Source organism: Camelus ferus, unplaced genomic scaffold (genome assembly GCF_009834535.1).
Source record: "Camelus ferus isolate YT-003-E unplaced genomic scaffold, BCGSAC_Cfer_1.0 contig1814, whole genome shotgun sequence".
Taxonomy (NCBI): domain Eukaryota; kingdom Metazoa; phylum Chordata; class Mammalia; order Artiodactyla; family Camelidae; genus Camelus; species Camelus ferus.
Genome location: NW_022587858.1, coordinates 16,772 through 38,785, shown reverse-complemented (window position 1 = coordinate 38,785; position 22,014 = coordinate 16,772). Strand labels below are relative to the sequence as shown.

General features: G+C 42.0%; 1 protein-coding gene across 1 annotated transcript; it reads right to left on the bottom strand.

The window, feature by feature from the left end:
- Positions 1 to 1,348: 1,348 nt before the first annotated feature.
- LOC116662485 (anoctamin-6-like) lies at positions 1,349 to 20,337 on the bottom strand. The gene is made up of 4 exons (XM_032476194.1): positions 20,288 to 20,337; positions 5,188 to 5,382; positions 4,150 to 4,437; positions 1,349 to 1,580 (listed from the first exon to the last, which is right to left on the bottom strand). Exons 2-4 carry the CDS (start codon positions 5,365 to 5,367, stop codon positions 1,494 to 1,496), a joined length of 555 nt encoding a protein of 184 aa, XP_032332085.1. The 5' UTR covers positions 5,368 to 5,382; positions 20,288 to 20,337; the 3' UTR covers positions 1,349 to 1,493.
- Positions 20,338 to 22,014: the final 1,677 nt, after the last annotated feature.

Sequence of the window (22,014 nt, the reverse complement as noted above, 5' to 3'; positions counted from 1 at the left end):
GACTGATACAGGCAGGCTGGCTGTGCTGTTCTCTCTACTTCTGTACATGTTTGAATCTTTCCATAAAGTGTGAAACAAGCAAAAACACTTCACAGTGTTTTAAAACCCTCACTTTGAAGATTAAGAGGTTTGCCCAAGTAGGTGGGCACCTGCATGGGGCACTGAGATTAGAAAGAACAGGCACCTGGCTCCAGGCCGACCTGGGGCTACCTTGACCCTCCTCTTCTCCTCACCATCCACAGCCAGCCCATAACTGCATCCTGTCAGCCCCACTCTCCAAATGCATTCCTCCCTGGCTCCCACCATCTCTCATCTGGCCCACTCCAAGAGCCTCCAACCCGGCCTCCCTGCTTCCTAGGTCCCTGCAATTCATTCTCCACATTATCTTTGCAAAATATGAGTGAGAGAAAATTACTTTAGTGCTTAAACTATCATGACTGCTTCTCACTGCACTTAGAGTCTACACTCCTTTCCGTGCTCCTGATGCCCTTCTAAACCTTGCGTCTCATCTTTCTCAGCAGCACTGGCTCCAGTATCTCCTCAAACCTGCTGAGCACATTTGGCCTCGGGGCCAATGGACAAGCTGCCTCTACTCCTGGGGTGACTTTTCCCAGATCCTCAAAGTCCAGCCTCCTTATCGCCATCTCAGCTCACGTGTAACCTACTCAAAGAAAGCTTTCTTGACTTACATCTCCCCAAGTCTCCCATCTCAACACTGTGTTATTTCCTTCATTTCAATCTGACATTGTTTCCTTATTCGCCCAATTATTTTTGTTTGCTCGGTTGTCCTTGGCCTCCCTCCCCCCAGCAGCCTTGCCCAAACAGCATAAGCTCCCGGGGAGCAGCTGGTGCTGGTGCTCTGAGAAGACACATGCTGAAGGCGACAATACAGTCACATGGTGTAGTGAAACGGTGTCGAATAGCAGATACAGCAAAGCAGTGAGAATTTCTCTCTTATTTTATAATTTAAGTGAAATCTAACCTTTACTCCTGTTTAATGAAGAATTTGGTAGGTCTTTGTTCCCAGTTCCTGGATGGCAACCCCTAAAGGCTTGAAATTTCCCAAGATGGGAGTGTCTTTGCTATTCATGGTGGAACCTTGGATGGCTTGTGTTCATAAGATGACTCAGGATGGGGACTGGCCAGCCAGAGACACCAACCATGTGATTAGAGGAGAGGGGCTTTGAGCTTTGTGACAAGTGAGTGACCACCAGGAGAGGAAGGGGCTCAACGTTTAGGGCTAAGGAAAGGTTTGACTTACAGTTAGGGTTTGGGTTAGCCATGTCGGTAGTGACCCAATAAATCTTGTCTTCGTAATAAAGCCTCCAGTAAAAACTTGGGACAACAAAGCCCAGAGCTCCTGTGAGCTTCCTGGTTGTTAACACTCTTGGAGGACTGTCACACTCAGAAGCCATGAGGGCAACCCTGAGCCCTTCCCACTGGAGTGCTCTCCACAACAGCTCACCTGAGGAGATCTAAGGGCTGCTTCTTGTCTATGCTTCGAGGAGGAGCCCATTCCCTGTACAGAAGGCCATGTTCGCTGGGGCAGCTGAGGTCCTCTGACGGAGGCTGAAGTTGCACTGGGAAGCAGAAGCAAACAGGTGAGCGTCACTGTCACCACGTGTTCACATGTTCTGTTGATAAAATGTGGTGCTAATACTTTGTGGTCATTTGTAAATAAGGGGCCCTCACTTGCCAGGAGGGATAGAGGTACCATATAATTTTTCATAATTCTCACCCAGTATTAACACTAACCCCTTGAGGGTCATTTGCAAACATGGGTGGAAAGGAACGCTTGGATGTTACACTCCTGGGACAACCGTGGGTACCTGGTGAGAGCCTTGCAGATGCTTAATGTCCTACAACCGGGCCAGTCTTCCACAGCAAAAAAACTAGGCCACCCAAGCACCCAAACTGCTGCAGTGGAGGGACACCTGATGGTCCAGCCCCCTCCTTGGACACCCAGAGGAACCTGGACTCTGGCAGGTTAGGGGCAGGGTCAATTCTAAAACCCAGGCTTTTTTGTCCCCACAATTCAGTAGTTATTCGGTGACAGCACATGGAATATAAACAACAAAGAAACTTGACATGATGTTATATATTTAGCTTACTCAAGAAACAAAATTTAAATCCAGTCATTCTCCTTCCCACCTGACCTACTTTCCTTTCTCCTGTACTAGAACCAGATTATTACCCACCCAGCCTTAACATGGGTCCTGACTCCACTTACCTCCCTCCCAAACACCACATAAGATGATTCCTCAGCCTGGATGTGAGACCAGCAATTACAACAGGCTTTAGTGGAAAAGTACTGGTTGTGCACAGATGCCAACTAAACACTGTAGAATCCTGGTGTCCCACATTAGTAATCATGACAGCTGTTTGCCAGTGTCCCCAAAGTTCATTTCAGACTCTCACTGCTAATTTTGCAGGGACATAAATATAAAACAGGTGGACTGCTGGGCTGGACTGCTATGCTGGGTCTCTGATCCAGGAAGCTCAGTGTCTGCTCCCTGCACCCAGCTCCCTGTTCTGTTCATGCATGTGCATCAAGCAGCTGTTTAGTGTCCATTTTAATATCTTAAACAGTGCATTTCAGTATTGTCTTCATCCACATATACGTGTACCACACAGTACTAATGATCAATCTCAGTCTTTGCTTTCTTTGGTCTTAGAGAGTCAGATAAATGGATAGCAAAGATAACAAAGTCATAGAGCGCTATAATACAGTATTTCCTTTATTACAATGACAGGATTTATTTAAAGAGCTTAGATATAACATCCTTGAATTTATGGCATCATTAAGCGTCTGAAGCTGTTACATTTTGAAAACGTCATTTCATGCGAGATGTTATCAGTTAGAGATGTGCTCCTGAATTTGAGGGGTTGCTGTCATCTCAGACGGAGTCCCTAAAAAATGTCAACACTCTGCAGTATTGCCATAATGACAAGAACCCAGACAGATGAAATTTGGAAAGCCCTGTGGCTTCCTAGTGCACAGACAGAAAATGGTATTTCAGAGGGAAAAATCCTGAATTACAGAAAATGATAAGTGAAATGCTCTAACATTTATTTCCCTTACAAAGAACTAATACTCCTTTGGTTGATAATAACATCTGTCAGTAATTATGAAAAGAGCTGACAGATGCATAGTACTTCCTATTAGCCAGGGCTGTTCTAACATTGACACAGATTCATTAATCCCCATAGCAACTCTACGAGGTGGGTATTATTATTATCCCCATTTTATTGATGAGGAACTTGATAAACACAGAGGCTAAATGACTTTTACAAGGTCGACAGCTAGAAACCAGCACAGGTGTTCCAGCCTGAGTCTACGCTCTTGGCCTCTTCTCTTTTTTTTTTTTTTTTTTTTTTTGGTGGCGGGGAGATAGTAAGGTAATTCTGGTGGGGGCTGGGGAGGTAATTAGGGTTATTTGTCTATTTTAGAGGAGGTGTTGGGGGCTGAACCCAGGACCGTATGCGTGCTAAGCATGCGCCCCATCACTTGAGCTGTACCCTCCCCTCTCGAGTCTATGCTCTTAGCTGCTAATCCACACTGCCCCACATGGTAACTCTGGGGGAACTACAGTTCATTCATTCACTCACTCGTTAAACTCAGCCTTCCTGGTGCCTGGGATTCCGCAGTGAACAAGACAACATGGTTCCTGCCCTAAGTGAGCTTGTCGCCTCCTGACATATTATCTTCATTTTACCCAGGAAGAAACAAGGTCAAGAAGATTAGCCTTTTCCTGTTAACACCGGAGGATACATGAGGTGCTTTATTTCATTTCTGCCATTTGACTTACACCATGGGGAGGGAAAGCTGCCTTGCAGATCCCGGAGCTCACAAGCCTGTTAATCCCGAATTGTTTTTAACACTGTCCCTTACTTGATACTTGATCTGAGAAAGGATGAAGTAAACCTAAAAAGATTCTAAAAGAGTGTGTGGTTTATACAGGATAACTAACCAGCCACTGTTTACTATCCTAACAGGAATCTGTAGGCATATTTCTTTTCTTTCACTTTTTTCCTTTTTATGGGCAGCTTTTAAAAACCAAACCAAACCAACCAAACCAAATCACTGATAATTCAACAGCAGGTTCTAAATCACCCCCAAGACAGCAGCTAAACTCGGTTTAGACTTACAATGTGGCTTCTGGTGGCTGGATTGAAGAATGTATCTCTATCCTGAATATAAAAGTCATTCACGCAGCTCTTCTCAAATAGGGCAATGAAAAACTCTTGCTCCGGCTTGATGATACTTTCATCCACATGGAGGACTTTCATAAAACAGCTGAAATTATCAAAGGCTGAGGACCGGGTTTTCAGATCATTGGGCTTCAGAGGCAATTTTATGTGCAGTATCTCAGCGTATGTACAGAGCACCTCCCACAGGGTGTGTACTTTTGCAAATACAAGCTTGTCATCCAAAACCTATATTGGGAGAATGAAAACACAAACGAGGAAACTAACTATTTTCACATTTTTAGTACACAGATTTTTCTTACGTTGCTGGTAGTTAAAGCACTTGTGCAAACACACACACATATGACACTGGTAAAAGTGAAGATATAATAAAAATAGATTTGCAAACCATCATACATTTTTGCCTTAAAGATAATTTCTTTGTTGAAATTACTGAAAAGTCATTTAAAATCCTTAGAGTTCATTCATAAAATAACCATTGTTTTACATGAAGAAAAGCAAACTTGTTAATTTTTAGTCCAAATTAGTAACTAAAATTAGAAACACCATAATATTCTTTGCAGTGGTATTGTAATGACAATTTTTTAAATTTCTGAAACCTAGGACTATTTATATATCTGTTCAATATAGTGTTAAACAGCCATTAAAAGGGATTTAAAAGAATTATATTTATTGATATGGAATATATAATAAAAGGAAAAAGCAAAAAAATGTGAAACAATAATTTTCCTTTTTGGAAGGGAAAAATACCTACATTTGAACAAAAAAAATGTTTAGAAGGATTTTAAGTTTCTTTATGTATAATTAAGGTACAGATGATTTTTAATTCCACTGTTCTTTCATTTTCAAATTTGGGGGGTAAATTTTTATAATAAAAAATATTTAAAAGGTTCTTGCATTAATACATTAATAGATATATTTATGACTATATTCTCTGGCTATTAAAAAAGATCTCCTAGCTTTGGATCTGAAACATACATTCCATAATGCAGATCCTGACTGACTCGCCTCCCAGCCCACAGTGAAGGTACGGCTAGGGTGACATGTTTCAAGTACCATTCCAGGTAACATGCAGGCTCCCAGCCAATGGCTGCAAAGGGACTGACACTGATCAGGTTGCTCCCAGCTGCAGACCATCACAGATGAGGTTAGATTCATAGGCTCATGTTTTCTCTGTCAAAAGAAATCAGAAAATGTTAGGCTTTTACTTTCACCAAGGGAACAAGGAGTTGTTTGATTTTTTTATGCAAAAAAATAACAACAAACCAATTTGAACCTGATGAAAAGGCATTTGCTCAAAACAGCACAGTAGCAATGAAGGTGCTCTGGCTGGCAGGGACTTGTTGGATTCCTGTGAGTGCTGGACTCCTCACATGGAATTCCCTTGGCACTCCAGAAGGCCTGTGGTTGTCCCCATGGGTTTGTGGCCATATGTGGTGCACAAAAGTCTCTGGCTTTGCCAGAATTTCAAAGCCTTTTTTGGCTTATGAAAGGCTTTGCACTCAAATGGAGTTTTCTTGAGTCCACTCACTGATGTCATTCACCAGAGTTATAGTCCAGATCTGACATTCTAGACTCTTAAAATCTTGCAGACATTCAATGGTTCAGGTTTGGATGTGTATTCACCTCTGCAGGCCTGGACCAAATTCGATAAAGCCACCCGGACAAGTTCAGCAAAATGCAAAGACATTTTTCTCTCTGCAAGACTGAAATGTCTGTGAAGCTATAAAAACTTCTGCATCTACAAAATAGGGAACCAACTCATCAATAACATATCTATCCATAATGCATGGCCATTTAAAAAAAATACTGTATTTACTGCTATTAAATTCTATCTGGCTTTTGCCAAATTGTGTCCTAAACTGTAAGGAAAGTATATAAATGTAGAGAATTTTGACCTTTTAAGAGAAAAAGGAACCCTCCTACTCGGTTGGTGGGAATGTAAATTGGTGCAGCCACTATGGGGGACAGTATAGAGGTTCCTTAAAAAACTAAAAATAGACTTCCATGTGATCCAGCAATCCCATTCATGGGTATATGTCTGGAGAAAAATATAATTCAAAAAGACACATGCACCCCAATGTTCACAGCAGCACTATTTACAATAGCCAAGACACTGAAACAACCCAAATGTTCACTGACAGATGACTGGATAAAGAAGGTGTGGTATATTATACAATATGTATATACACATATATATACACACACATATATACACATGAACACACACACACAATGGAATACTGCTCAGCCATAAAAATAAAATAATGCCATTTGCAATAACATGGATGGATCTACAGGGTATTATGCTAAGTGAAATAAGTCAGAGAAAGAAAAAAATATTCTATGTATTAACTTATACGTATATCTAAAAAATAAAACAAATTAATGACAATAATAAAACAGAAATAGACTCACAGGTACACAGAACAGACTGTTGGTTACCAATGGGGAGAAGGAGGAGAGGGGAGGCAGGAAGGGGGTAGAGGATTGAGAGGTAAAAAGTACTATGTATAAAATGGATAGGTTACAGGGCTGTATCATACAGCACAGGGAAATATAGCCATTATTTTATGGTGATTTTAAATGGAATATAATCTATAAAAATGTTGAGCCTCTGTCTTGTACACCTGAAACTAATATGATATAAATCAACTACTCAATTACAAAATTTTTAATCAAAGTTTTCTTTTCATATTATTTGCAATAATTTAGAAGCCAGCACTGTCAACCGAAACATAGTGCAAGTCACAATTTTCCAGTAATCCCATTTAGAAAATAAAAAGGAACAAGTGAAATTAATTCCAGTAATAAATATATTTATCCCAAAATATCCAATACACTATCATTTCAAAAGTGTGATTAACACTTTTAAAACTTATTAATAAATATTTTACATTATTTTTGCTGTACGAAGTCTTGAAAATCTATTATGTATTTTCCACTTATAGGACATCTCAATTCACAATAGCAACATGTGGCTGGTGGCTACCATACTAGACAGAGCAGATTACACCTGTTCCCACTTCTGATAAATTACCTGCTCTTACTTATTTAAAAAACTTGCAGGAAAGGCTTTAGATATTCCCTATATCAAACAAAGCAACCTTGACGGGTGGGGAGCATCTTCATTATAAACTGAAAAATAAAGGTAAGAGAGCCATGGTTACATGTATGTTAATGTAACAATACCTTCTTAATTCATTCAGGACTTTACAATCTTTCTTCATATGCCAAGGATTCACTGTCACTGCGCAATGTTTTTCACTATTATCATCTTTGGAATTGAGAGGCTTCCGATGACCCTGCTTTGTGCATCTGTACATAAAAGTAAATAACAAAACAGAGAAAAAGGACTTATTAAAGATAATTTAGGGGGGATGGTATAGCTCAAGTGAAAGATCATATTCTTAGCATGCACAAGGGCCTGGGTTCAATCCCCAGTACTTCTAAAAATAAAATAACTAAATAAAAACTTAATTACCAACCCCCTGCAAAAAATTAATTAATTACTTTAATGAAGAGTTAAAAAAAGATAATTTAATGCAGGCTTATCAGGCTACAAGAGCTACAATGAATGCCCCTCCCCCCATTAATTTAGAAGATGTCTCACAGTATTTCTGAACATAAAGGCTAAAATATAATTCAGAACACTTTCTGATGGTCAGCATGATTTTAACAAAAAAATAGATAATTACCTCCCTGGTGTCAAAGCTCTGTCAGAGATGGGCACAGAAAATTTAGTAAAAATGATTTTGCAACTACCTTTGAAAGAAATGCTGAGAAATGATCTTTTCTGTTGGAAATTAGTCTGCTTTTACATTCTGCAGTCGGCATACGTGTTTACAAACCAGGCAGGAACTGGATGATATTTTACACATACTTTAGAAACTGATTTGAATTTTGCTCTCTACCTGCAAGGCTATTTCTTAGGTAATAACATAAGCTGGCCACTATACTAAATTTTGTTTCCCTGTTTGCTTAATCCTCACAACAACTCTGTAAGCTGCTATTATTACCCCCATATAACAGATAAAGAGCTTGAGGCAGAAAATAATTTGGGTAACTTGGTAAATGGTGGAGCTGGGTAAGACTGCAGCCAGTCTGACACCCAAGTCCATTCTTCTCACCGATGTCTGATACTGCTACCTACATTCAGCAATGACCGTTGATTTTATATTTAAGTGTGTCATTTCTAAAAGCGCAAAGCTATATTAGTACTGCTGTGTAAATAATTCTTTTGAGATGTGATTGCCAAAAAATCAAAAACAAATAGAATCAGGGTGCCACTGGGGGGAGGGCGAACTGCATATGGACAGACAAAAGGGGACTTTTTGAGGACACAGTTGCACAACTCTAGAAATAGCTAAAATGGCTGACTTGTGCAATTATAATGTGTGAATTTTATGGCCTGTAAATTACACCTTAATACAGCTATTAAATTAAGAACCTGGGATACCAAATTAAGACTAAAACACATATATAAATCACACAAAGAACAAGAGGCAAATATCATTATTTACTAGCACCATTTTCCTTCATGCAGCTTCCTTTCCTCACCCGTTCCTGAAAGGATGATTCATTTTTAAAATAGTCTTTTAATCTATTCAGCAAATAATTTTTGACTGCCTACTATGTACCCAGGACTAGTCTAGGCACTTGGAATAGATCAATAAACAAAACAAAAGTCCTGTCCTCACGGAGCTTGGTTGGAGTCTAGCTGGGGTGGGGGGTGGAGATGACAATTCACACAACAGAGCAGCAGAGGAGGTGGCCTGTTAGGAAAGAGGAACCATGGAAAAAAGTGAAAATGGCAAGGTAAAGAGAGTTGAGGGTATGGGATGAGGGTGATGTTGTATTATATACCAGAGCAGGCCACACTGAGGACTGAGGTTAGAACTAGGACTAGGAGGTGAGAAGTCCCAGGTGGACGGAATAACCATCACCAAGGCCAGCGTGCACGTCGCATGTTCCAGAATGGGGGCACGGCTGGAGCTGCGGAGAAGGGTCAGTGCAGATCCTGTACGGCCTTAGAGGACGTTGTAAGGACTGTGGCTTTTACCCGGAGTGAAATGGGGAGGCACTGCAGAAGGACGACACAATCTGACATAGGTTTTCAAGGCTCACTTGACTGCCGAGTGAGAATAGTCGAAACGGGTCAGAGATGAAAGGAGGGAAGCCTCTGAGAAGGGCTGTGCAGGAGGAGAGGACAGTGGCTCAGGGCAGGGAAGCAGCAGTGGAGGCAGGAGCCATGGTGAGAAGTGGCTGGGTTCTGGATATGTTTTAAAGGCAGTGTTAAACCAGATCTATTGACAGAATTCATGTGGTATGTCAGTGAGAGTCAGAATAACTCCAAGATTTTTGACCCAAGCAGCTGGAAGGATTAAGTTTCCAGTAACTGAATGGGGGAGGCTGCAGAAAGAACCAGTTTGGGTGTAGGAGGACCAAGAGCTCAGTTTTTACATATGTTGGTTTTAAGATATCAGAGTTCCAAGTGAAGATGTCAAATCAGCAGAAGATTGTAAGAGTCCAGAGTTGGAGAGAAAAAGTTTAGTGGAGACAGAAATGTGGGAATCATGGGTCACACAGTTGGCAGAGGAAGACATGAAACCCAGGTACTCAAACATTAAGATAACCTGGTATTAACCATAGAAGTTATCCTTGAGGGCCTGCCTACTAGGTGTGGATATCAGTCTAATTTCCCGACCACTCGAGTTTTAAAAAGGAACTTACAAATGAATTCGTGCAAGACACTGCCTCCAGTGGGTGGGTCCAGAGCTGGAGTGGGAGCATGGGATGGTGCACGCTACTCCCTACGGCAGAATGTGTGTGTGTGTGTGTGTGTGTGTGTGTGTGTACGCATGTGTGTGTGCGCAGGGGGATGAGTTACACCTGGCTTAAGAAAAAGAGCTAGTAAGTCTAGAAGCCGAAAGATGAAAGAACATCCAGATCTGCTAGAGGGAACAGGGGAAACACTGTGTACTGTAAGACATATCCTCATAATGCCATTTCCCACCATCCTTTCATCAGGAACACAGTTGGAAAGTGGGGAATTATGTAGATAAATGCGATGTACACAAACTTTCTGACTATGTAACACTGAATATCTACATATGTAGCAAGCTAATGATATTTATATCTGCTTCAAGTTTAATAACAAGTTCACAACAGAGGGAAAATAAAATATTGAGGACAGGTAGAAGGCCTTTCAATGCTCAGAGTGGAAGCAAATCAGCTTCACCCCACAAAGAATGTCATTAAGGCTCAAGAATGTTTATATTTGCTTAAGAAATTGAGAGTTACAACTTCCTGCTTTAAAGAATTAACTTTAAGACAGACACCATACTATAAGCAACATCTATACTGGTGATTTCTTAAAGCTATTTTTAGTTCCTGCTTGTTCTGATGTACTCCAGAAACTCTGCAAAGAAAACCTTCTATTCAAAGGCTTAAAGGAATAAAAAAAGAAATAACACTGCATTCTTTTAAGTGTTCTCTGTACTGAAAGTCACTTGCAAATGCAGCACCCTGCCACAGGCCTACATTTTTAACAATAAAGCCCTTTGTGCAATTTTTCAATTGCTATGTGAGTTTGTGTCAGTCTCTCACTCAGAAGCAGAATGGAGTACCAGAAAATGACACGTCATGTCTAAAACTACAGATGTTGGAGATGAACGGACACCAGGACACAGCTAAGTGGGAGGGTGAGGTTTACCTTTTAAGTTACCATAAGTGCAGTTACACCTGCTCCCTGCTTCCCCTGTGAAGTGAAGGACTAGTCTTTTCCAGAAAAACTCTCATTCTGAGACCTGACTTCTTTAAAATATTTGGAGATTCTCTTTTAAGGTTCTTTCACGTTTAAGTCTTTCCCCAACTCTACATCCCATAACAAGTGTTAAAATTATCCAATAGCCTATTTCTACAGAACATACTCTACAAAAGCTGAGGTTTCTCAGGGTTTGGATCCCAGAACTCTGCTACCAGATAATCCTAAAGCCTTCCTTCCATAACTGACTCTTCTGCCAATTCCCAGCTGCGGGCAAATTTGGCTTCTCAGACCAGGTAACTTTCTAACGCTGCCTACGAACACACTACAGCCAGTAAAGGAACTCTCAGACAGGAAGCACACAAAGCCCCTAGTAAGGTTTGCCACTTTCAAACAATCAAGACGCCATCACCAAGCAAATATTTAAACCTACTGCAAAACTTCTGAAGACATCTTACAAACAATATAGTTTCTATAGATGCATACTATTTGCTCTGGAAGAGTGATTTCCAATGGAGGGAACATAGGACCCCATGACCCAAGCAATTTTTTAAAACTGCACACAACCGTCCCTCTTCATGTGAGGATTCAGGCAAGCCCGTCTTACATGTCTAGGTGTAACAGAATGATAGCAGCTCTAGGAGTAGGGTGAAAAGCAGTGAGGTAGACTTTTAGTGAAAGGGGGTGATGTAATAGGCCCCATCGCCCACTTACCTCCCACCACAGGACAATCATCTCAGATCGAGAACAAACACTTTGGGAAACAGAGGTTCTTTATGTTTTTATGGTTTTCTGGTGGAAATAATGCCATGAGTCATGTGAAGTTGTGGCTGCAAAATTGAACAGGGGAACAGACATTTTCACATTCAGGAAACAAATAGCCCCCGGGGTACCACCATATCTGTTCTCCCCTTTGCCTGTTCACCCCAAAAGCTGCAGGAATCTCCTGCTTGCAATGACACCCACCACTTCTCACAAATTCCTGCCAAGTTCACGTCAGCAGCTGGTGGTGTCAAAGTCACCATTTGTACTCCTCTGAAGTCCCTCCATTACTTTACTTCCCTTCTATTTTCTCTGTTGTCTTCCTAGACACACTTGCATTCAGAAGCTGGTTACCGCACTAACATTGCCTCTGTAATCAGTCCAGCATATAGGAAGTAGAGATTCAACTGTAACCAGTCCCAGAATACTTGTCATGCCACTCTAGTTTCCCAACAAAATACTCTGGCATCCCTCATCTCACCCAAAGAACCACCGCATTACTTAGAGGTTGTAAAAGTAGAGGGCTTTCTCTACTGGAAAACACTATGGCTTGTGGTAGAGTTGTGATTTCAGTTTTTGTAACTAGTTACAAGCAAAAGACATGTTCCGCAAATTTTCTTGAAGCGTTTGGAATTTAAACTTTTATTAGATACAGAGCCGGCGGACTAACTGTAATCTATGAACATATGGTTATATTACCAAATAATGTTCATTTCTGCCTTACAGACATGTAAGGACTTGAATTACACCTGCAGCCTGTAGGCCTTTAGAATTGGATGTGAAGCATCCTGTGAGATAAAAAACCTCCTATCGAGTCACAGAACACCTTAAAGACAACATCACATTAATGACACTGAATACATTATTATAGTCCATGTATGGTTAAGTTACATCTCCAATTTCTCAGAACTGGAAAGCAGATGTCTAGAAAAGCTGGAAAAGCCCAATTACCAAAACAGCTCAAAAGTTAAAGAGGCTCCTGCACCTCCAAGAGCAGAGGGCGGAGGGGGCTTTGCCCACCACTCTGTCCTCCCCCATGGCGTGGCATGTGGGGAAGTAGGCAGGAGTGGGTGGCTGGGACTCGGAGGTGGAGAGGTGATGAAAGCAAGAGTGGAACTGCTCTGGTCCTAGAACAACAGAGCTGTAAAAAGCTCAGCTTCTGTTCAACCCGTTCCCTCTCCCACATTCCCTCCCACCTACGTGACAAACAGAGCACAGTCAGGCACTTTCTGCCCATGACGGTGACTACTAGCAGGAAAGGGACCAGGATAAAATCATGTCCTATAAAAGATTAGTCTGATTTTAAAGACTATGTTATAAACAATGAAAAGCACTGTCAGAGTGGGACACCTGTGAGGTGCTCAAATAGGGAGGAGGAGGCTGAGGATCCATTTCCAGCACTTCCATGCCTTTTATCACTCCTATTTCTGACCTTTCCTTTGCCACTCTTTGTAGAACTGCCATCACTGGCAGGTAAAGGGGCAGCAATGTGACTTGGCCATTTGGCCGATGGGGCTACATTTCCCAGCACTGGAATGAAAAGGCACTGGAAGAGGAGCAGCTGGAAGATGTGAACCGCGGTCCTGGCCTGTGCCAAACACTAACCAGGCGACCCTGGGTTTGGCTCTTAGTCTCTCTGGGCTTCCGGCTGTTTACTTATAAAAGAAGGTTTTGTCATTCCACAAATATATACAATATTAAATGTAACGTGAAAGTCAAGCATAATGACATCTCACCTGCTTGCCTCAGGGAACTGTACAAGCACTGAACACTATGTGAATGTAAACACAGAGTTAAGAAAACTGTTGAGGTAAAGCGCTAAACTGAACATGGAGATAAAGTTTTATGGATTTTCTTGGCTTTCTTTTTTAACTGCAACACTGAATTAATAGTTATTAGCTATAATCCACACCACCACCCCTGCGAATAAATAAAGTAGGTAAGCACTGCCTGGATGCCTGCTATTGCCCGATGCTAAGCAGGGTGAGGGGTATAAAGGAGGCTGAACAAGGGAGTCTTCTCCAGTTACCAGCTAAGTGAGGAGACACATTGGAAACCACCCGGGAATGGTACCAAGTCAGTACTCAAAGCCAAGATTACGGGCTACCGATCATAAACAGTGCAGGAATACAAAGAGGAGCTAGAAGGAGTTGGAGTAAATAGGGAAGACTCTATGAAGGGGATGGGGCTCCAACTAGTTCTCAGGGCAATTCTAAGCTGTTTTAACTGAGGACTGGGTAGGAAAATCCTGGTGACTCCTGGTTTTTAATAAGGCACAGGTTACCCTAGGAGGCTAAGTCACATAATGATTGGAACACATAAGGTAAGGCCAAAGTGATGGAGGGTCGAGACTACCTGGCTGAGATCTGGTTGTGGTAAGTCTTTGACTTGACTCTAGATGTTGGAGGGTCAAAACTGTAGGTTGACTGAAAGGGGGGGAGAGAATATCCAAGAATTCAGCAGAAGGAAAAATTCATGTATCAGGTATGAAAGCTCTTCATCAGAGCATCAGCAATCAGAATAGTCTCTTGAAACCAAAAACATACAGTTCCAGAAGCTGACAAAATGTGGAGGGTGGTGAGAGAAAGATAAATCAAAGACCATTCCAAGCCTTTGGGTATTCAAGACCGGAAGAATGATTATCCCACTGAATAAGTGGAGACGCTGCAAGAAAAAAGTTAATGAAATCAGCTTTAGACACGTTGAATCTGACATATGAGCTAAGAGTAGGTGTTCTCTAAGAAGCTCAAAATTCAAAACTGAAGCACAGATGTAGATTACAGGCTTAAGATGCAGATGGACAAGACATGATAAATCTCCTAAAAGAAAACATAGGCAAAACATTACCTGACATAAATCTTAGCAACGTTCTCCTAGGGCAATCAACCCAGGCAATGGAAATAAGAGAAAAAAATAAACAAATGGGACGTAATTAAACTCATAATTTTCTTCGCGGCAAAGGCAACCATAAGTAAAACAAAACATCAACCTACGAATGGGAGAAAATATTTGCAAATTATACGACTAGCAAAGCCTTAATTTTCAAAATATATAAACAGCTCATACAACTTAATAACAAAAAAACAAACAACTCAATCCAAAAATAGGCAGAAGACCTAAACAAGCATTTCTCCAATGAAAACACAAATGGCCAATAGACACATGAAAAAATGCTCAGTATCACTAATAAACTGAGAAATGCAAATCAAAACTACAATGAGGTATCAGCTCACAACAGTCAGAATGGCCATCACTCCAATAAACACACATATATCATTAATTACTGTAAATGTTAATGGACTAAATGCTCCAGTCAAAAGACACAGAGTGGCAGACTGGATAATAAAGCAAGAACCTTCAATATGCTGCATACAAGAGACCCACTTTAGGGAGAAGGACACATATAGATTGAGAGTGAAAGGATGGAAAAGGATATTCCATGCAAATGGAAAAGCCAAAAAAGCAGGTGTTGCAGTACTGATTTCAGACAAAATAGACTTTAAAACAAAGGCCATAAAGAAAGATAAAGAAGGACATTTTATAATGATTAAAGGACTGATACATGATGAGGATATTACACTCGTTAATATATATGTACCCAATATAGGAGCACCTAAGTACATACAAGAATTACTAACAGAGATAAAGGGGGATATTGATGGGAATACAATCATAGTTGGAGATTTTAACACTGCATTAACATCACTAGACAGATCTTCCAGACAGAAAATAAGCAAGGCAACAGAGAAATTAAATACTACAACAGAAAAACTAGATTTGGTGGATATTTTCAGAGCATTACACCCCCCAAAAATAGGATATAAATTCTTTTCATGTGCACATGGAACATTTTCCAGGATCGATCATGTACTTGGGCACAAAAAAAACCTCAACAATTTTAAGAAGATAGAAATTATCTCAAGCATCTTTACTGACCACAATGCCATGAAACTGGAAATCAACAACAGAGAAACAAAGGAGAAAAAATGGAAAGCATGGAGATTAAACAATATGTTATTGAAAAAACAATGGATCAATGAGGAAATCAAAGCTGAAATTAAAAAATACCTTGAGACAAATGATAATGAAAGCACAACCACTCAAAACCTATGGGACACAGCAAAGGCAGTGCTAAGAGGGAAGTTTATAGCGATACAGGCCTTCCTCAAAAAAGAAGAACAATCTCAAATGAACAATTTAACCCACCACCTGAATGAATCAGAAAAAGAAGAACAAAAAGCCCCAAAAAGGAGCAGAAGGAAGGAAATAATAAAAATCAGAGAGGAATTAAATACAATAGAGATTAACAAGACCATAGAAAAAATCAACCAAACCAAAAGCTGGTTTTTTGAAAAAGTAAATAAAATCGACAAACCTCTAGCCAAACTCACAAAGAAGAAAAAAGAGAGAGCACAAATTAACAAAATAAGAAAGGAAAATGGAGAAATTACAACAAACAAAATAGAAATACAGAATATCATACGAGAATATTATGAAAAAATATATGGAACCAAACTGGATAACCTAGAGGAGATGGACAAGTTTCTGGAAACATACTGTCCGCCAAAACTGAATCAAGAAGAATCTGAACACTTGAACAATCCGATCACTAGAAAGGAAATAGAAATAGCAATTAAAAACCTCCCTACAAATAAAAGTCCAGGACCGGACGGCTTCACCGGGGAATTCTACCAAACATACAAAGAAGAACTCATACCAGTCCTTCTCAAACTCTTCCAGACGATTGAAAAGGAGGGATTACTCCCAAACTCATTCTATGAAGCCACCATCACCCTGATACCAAAACCAGGCAAAGACACTACAAAAAAAGAGAATTATAGGCCAATATCACTGATGAAAATAGACGCCAAAATCTTCACAAAAATTTTAGCAAATAGAATCCAACAACACATAAAAAAGATTATACATCATGACCAAGTGGGGTTCATCCCAGGGACACAAGGCTGGTTCAACATACGCAAATCAATCAGTGTAATACATCACATCAACAAGAGAAAGGTCAAAAACCACATGATCATCTCAATCGATGCAGAAAAAGCATTTGATAAAATTCAACACCCATTTATTATAAAAACTCTCGCCAAAGTGGGTATAGAGGGAACATATCTCAACATAATAAAAGCTATATATGACAAATCTACAGCCAGCATAGTACTCAACGGTGAAAAACTCAAAAGCTTCCCGCTAAAATCTGGGACAAGACAAGGATGCCCACTATCACCACTCCTATTCAACATAGTCCTGGAAGTCCTAGCCACAGCAGTCAGGCAAGAGAAAGAAATAAAAGGGATCCAAATTGGAAAAGAAGAGGTAAAAGTGTCATTATATGCTGATGACATGTTACTATATATAGAAAACCCTAAAAGGTCCACACAAAAGCTACTAGAGCTGATTGAAGAATTCAGCAAGGTAGCAGGTTACAAAATTGACGTTCAAAAATCAGTTTCATTTCTTTACACTAACGATAAATCAACAGAAGAAGAATGTAAAGAAACAATCCCCTTTAAAATAGCACCCAAAGTAATAAAATATCTGGGAATAAATCTAACCAAGGAGGTGAAAGAATTATACACAGAAAACTATAAACCATTGATGAAGGAAATTAAAGAAGACTTTAAAAAATGGAAAGATGTTCCATGCTCTTGGATTGGAAGAATCAATATTGTTAAAATGGTCACACTGCCCAAGGCAATCTACAGATTTAATGCAATCCCTATCCAATTACCCAGGACATATTTCACAGAACTAGAAAAAATCATAATAAAATTCATATGGAACCATCAAAGACCTAGAATTGCCAAAGCATTACTGAAGAGAAAGAAAGAGGCTGGAGGAATAACTCTCCCAGACTTCAGACAATACTATAGAGCTACAGTCATCAAGACAGCATGGTATTGGTACCAAAACAGACATATAGACCAATGGAACAGAATAGAGAGCCCAGAAATGAACCCACAAACTTTTGGTCAACTCATCTTTGACAAAGGAGGCAAGAATATACATTGGAATAAAGACAGTCTCTTCAGCAAATGGTGTTGGGAAAACTGGACAGCAGCATGTAAAACAATGAAGCTAGAACACTCCCTTACACCATATACAAAAATCAACTCAAAATGGATTAAAGACTTAAACATAAGACAAGAGACAATAAACCTCCTAGAGGAAAACATAGGCAAAACATTATCTGACATACATTTAAAAAATTTTCTCCTAGAAGAAATAAAAGCAAGAATAAACAAATGGGACCTAATGAAACTTACAAGCTTCTGCACAGCAAAGGAAACCAGAAATAAAACAAGAAGAAAACCTACGGAATGGGAGAAAATTTTTGCAAGTGAAACCGACAAAGGCTTGATCTCCAGAATATATAAGCAACTCATACGACTCAATAAGAAAAAATAAACAACCCAATCCAAAAATGTGCAGAAGACATAAACAAGGAATTCTCCAAGGAAGACATAAAAATGATCAAAAAGCACATGAAAAAATGCTCAATATCACTAATTATCAGAGAAATGCAAATCAAAACTACAATGAGGTGTCACCTCACACCAGTCAGAATGGCCGTCATTCAAAAATCCACAAATGACAAATGCTGGAGAGGCTGCTGAGAAAGGGGAACCCTCCTACACTGCTGGTGGGAATGCAGTTTGGTGCAGCCACTATGGAAAACAGTGTGGAGATTCCTCAAAAGACTAGGAATAGACTTACCATATGACCCAGGAATCCCATCCCTGGGCTTGTATCCAGAAGGAAATCTACTTCAGAATGACACCTGCACCCCAATGTTCATAGCAGCACTATTTACAATAGCCAAAACATAGAAACAGCCTAAATGTCCATCAACAGGTGACTGGATAAAGAAGCTGTGGTATATTTATACAATGGAATACTACTCAGCCATAAAAACCGACAACATAATGCCATTTGCAGCAACATGGATGCTCCTGGAGAATGTCATTCTAAGTGAAGTAAGCCAGAAAGAGAAAGAAAAATACCATATGAGATCGCTCATATGTGGAATCTAAAAAACAAAAACAAAAACAAACAATCAAACAAAAACAAAGCATAAATAAAGGACAGAAATAGACTCACAGACAGAGAATACAGACTTGTGGTTACCAGGGGGGCAGAGGGTGGGAAGGGATAGACTGGGATTTCAAAATTGTAGAATAGACTACACTGTATATCACAGGGAAATATACACAAAATGTTATGATAACTCACAGAGAAAAAAATGTGACAATGAGTGTGTATATGTCAATGAATAACTGAAAAATTGTGCTGAACAGTGGAATTTGACACAACATTGTAAAATGATTATAAATCAATAAAAATGTTTAAAAAAAAAGAATGGCCATCACTCAGAATTTCATGAATGATAAATGCTAGAGAGGCTTAAGAGGGTAGGGTACCCTCTTACACTGCTGGTGGGAATCCAGTTTGGTGTAGTCATTAAGGAAAGCATGGAAATCCCTCAAAAAACTAAAAGTAGACTTACCCTATGACCCAGCAATCCCACTTCTGGGTATATAACTGGAAGGAACTCCAATGTGAAAAGATACCTGCACCCCAGTATTCATAGCACCACTTTATACAATAGCCGAAACATGGAGGCAAGCTAAATGTAGCAACAAATGACTGGATAAAGAAGTTGTGGTATATTTATACACTGGAATACTACTCTACCATGAAAAGGACAAAATAAAACCATTTTCAGCAACATGGATGGAGCTAGAGATCGTCATTCTAAGTGAAAGCAGCCAGAAACAGAAAAATACCAAATGATACCACTCAGATGTGCAATCTAAATAAAGAGAGAAAAAGACACTGTGAACTCATCTACAAAACAGAAACAGACTTGCAGACTTAGTAAACAATCTTAAGGTTACCAGGGAAAGGGGATGGGAAGGGATAAATTTGGGAGATTTACAAATGTTAGCCACTATATATAAAAATAGATTTTAAATAAAGTTTCTTCTGTATAGCACAGAAACCTATGTTCATTATCCAGCAATAACCTATAATAGAAAAGCCAATACAGCCACCAACTAAGGAAGCAAGAGGAGAAAGGGGAGTTAGTTATGCTGGGCTAGAGCCCACTTCTAAATTCCTTGTCAGCCACTGAGGCTGCCCCGAGTACACTGAGCCCTCCTCCCAGGGACAGGCTGACATGACATGTGTCCTGCAAACCTGGGGCAGCAGAGGCCATCCCCAGGTCTGGCCCTGGGGGAGATGGGAGCAAATCCAGGGGCTCTCATGGGGCAGCCCCCATTCCATCCGAGGCCCCGTGGCCACACCGCACCCAACTCCCAGGAGCAGGCCATGGTCTGAGGGCCAGTCGGAGATGCTGCGGAGCCATCCGGCGCCCTCCCACCTCCCGGGGCTGTGCCTGCTCTCCTAAACCCGGGTATAAGAGGCGGGAAAAACACGGGGTTCAGGAACTACTAATAGCGGGGTTACCACGAACCACAGAGGCGGCTGGGACCCGCTTCAGGGTCCTAACGGGACGCGCGGCTGGGACCTCACCTCCGCACCCCTCCCTGGGCGACTCCCCAGCCGCACAGCCCAGGCGTCACCCGCCGGCTTCGAGCAGCGCGCCCCCAACAGCGCCCCCTTGACTGCCCAGCAGCGGCAGCCGAGCCGAGGGCAATCGGCGGCCCAGACCCCAGGTCCTGTACCTCTTCCAGGAGCTGGTCCAGGAGCAACCGGCTCCCGCCAGCTTCCACGCATTCTGGGCGGGTTCCGGCGTCCACAGCATCTGTCCGTCTGCGCGTGCGCGCACCTCATCCTCCCGCCTGCAGCTCAAACTGTCCGGGTGGGTCTCCTGCTTTACCGGCCCTGGCCACTGGGGCCGGGAGGGGCCAGGTGGGGCCCCTCCTGCTCGTCCTGCCGGGTCTCCATCCCCAGAGCCTTCACCCCGCCACCGACTGGGTCCTGGCACTGAACTAGAACCACGACTGCCCTGGGCCAGGCCACACCCCGCCAGCCCCACTTCCCCTGCTCACCCTCCCCTCCCTGTTACTACCCTCCCACCCCTGGCCAGGCCCAGTCTCCCACCAGACCTTGAAGACAGGGCTCCTTCTCCTCACACCGAGGTCCCTGCCCTGACACTCCATCCTGCTAGGTCCTAACCTATGGCCCCTACACCCACAAGCTTTCCCCTCATGCCTCACCACAGGACCCCAACATCCTGAAATTGTCCCCCTCACCTCAGCAAATACAGTTCCACTCTGAGCGGGCCCCACACCCCTCAACCTGTACCCCCTCACCATGGGGTCCCCTTCGCTTTGAGTGCACCCCTACTCTGAGCTGACTACCTCACCCCTCACCCGGTGGTTGGGGTGGGGAAATCCGGGCTCCAGTAATGATGACTACTGCCACCAGTGGGGGATCCAGCCTAGTGTGCACCTTCATAGTTAATGTCTGAGGCTACAGGGTGAGGCAGGCTGGGCTGTAGGCAGTTCCAATTCCCATCCTGGCATCCTGATCCCCGCACCCTGTGCCTCAACTGACCCGATGGGTCAGGGTGATCCCAGGCTGCCAGCCACTGGCCTGTGGGCCTTGGGTGGTTGATGGTCCTGATGGTGGTCTGGACCCCTAGGGCGGAGGCACTGGGCATGCCGACCTTTGGGTTGGGGGAGTTCATAGGGTGCACTTGAGCCCAGGGATAGACAGCAGATGGTGGGCTGTGTGCATGGGGCTGTGTGCGTGGCCTGGCCTCAGCCCAGGTGGGTGCAGGGATCTTGTTCATTCACACCAGGCCAGAGGGAAGAGGGACGGGAGCTTTTAAAGCGTCAAAGTTAGGAAGCCAAGGCTGGAGAGCAAAGTAGGAAGGTTCACTGGCCAGGCCACCATGGAGCCCGCCGCGACGCTGGTCCCTTGCATCAGGGGAGACTGGCAGTTAGCTGGCCAATGAGACATCCCCTGCTGTGGTATAGTTTACAGGCAATTGAAGGGATTTTGACAGGTAATTTTAATCCAATAATTGTCACTTTCTCTGCGGGAGATCAGGTCTAAAGTCATGGTGAATCTGGCAGGGATCCTGCCTGAACTCCAGCCTGGGACAGTAGAGGACCCACCCAGGAATCATCCTCTTAGCTCTCACCCAAAGGCACTGTAATAGAGAAGAACAAATCTGACTCCATATTGGATCTTTTCCTTTTCCTTTAACCCTCTGCCATGTTTTCTAGGCTTAGTCTTGCTAGCTCTGCACCTTTTGTAAAACAATGTTGCCTTTAGGCTGAAATAAACAG

Excerpts from the sequence above, each read along its gene's own strand:
- LOC116662485 (XM_032476194.1), bottom strand. The coding sequence starts at position 5,367 with ATGAATCTAACCTCATCTGTGATGGTCTGCAGCTGGGAGCAACCTGAT. Across the intron at positions 4,438-5,187 it reads CAGGATCTGCATTATGGAAT|GTTTTGGATGACAAGCTTGT; the intron begins GTATGTTTCAGA and ends CTCCCAATATAG. Across the intron at positions 1,581-4,149 it reads CAGCCACCAGAAGCCACATT|TGCAACTTCAGCCTCCGTCA; the intron begins GTAAGTCTAAAC and ends TCTGCTTCCCAG.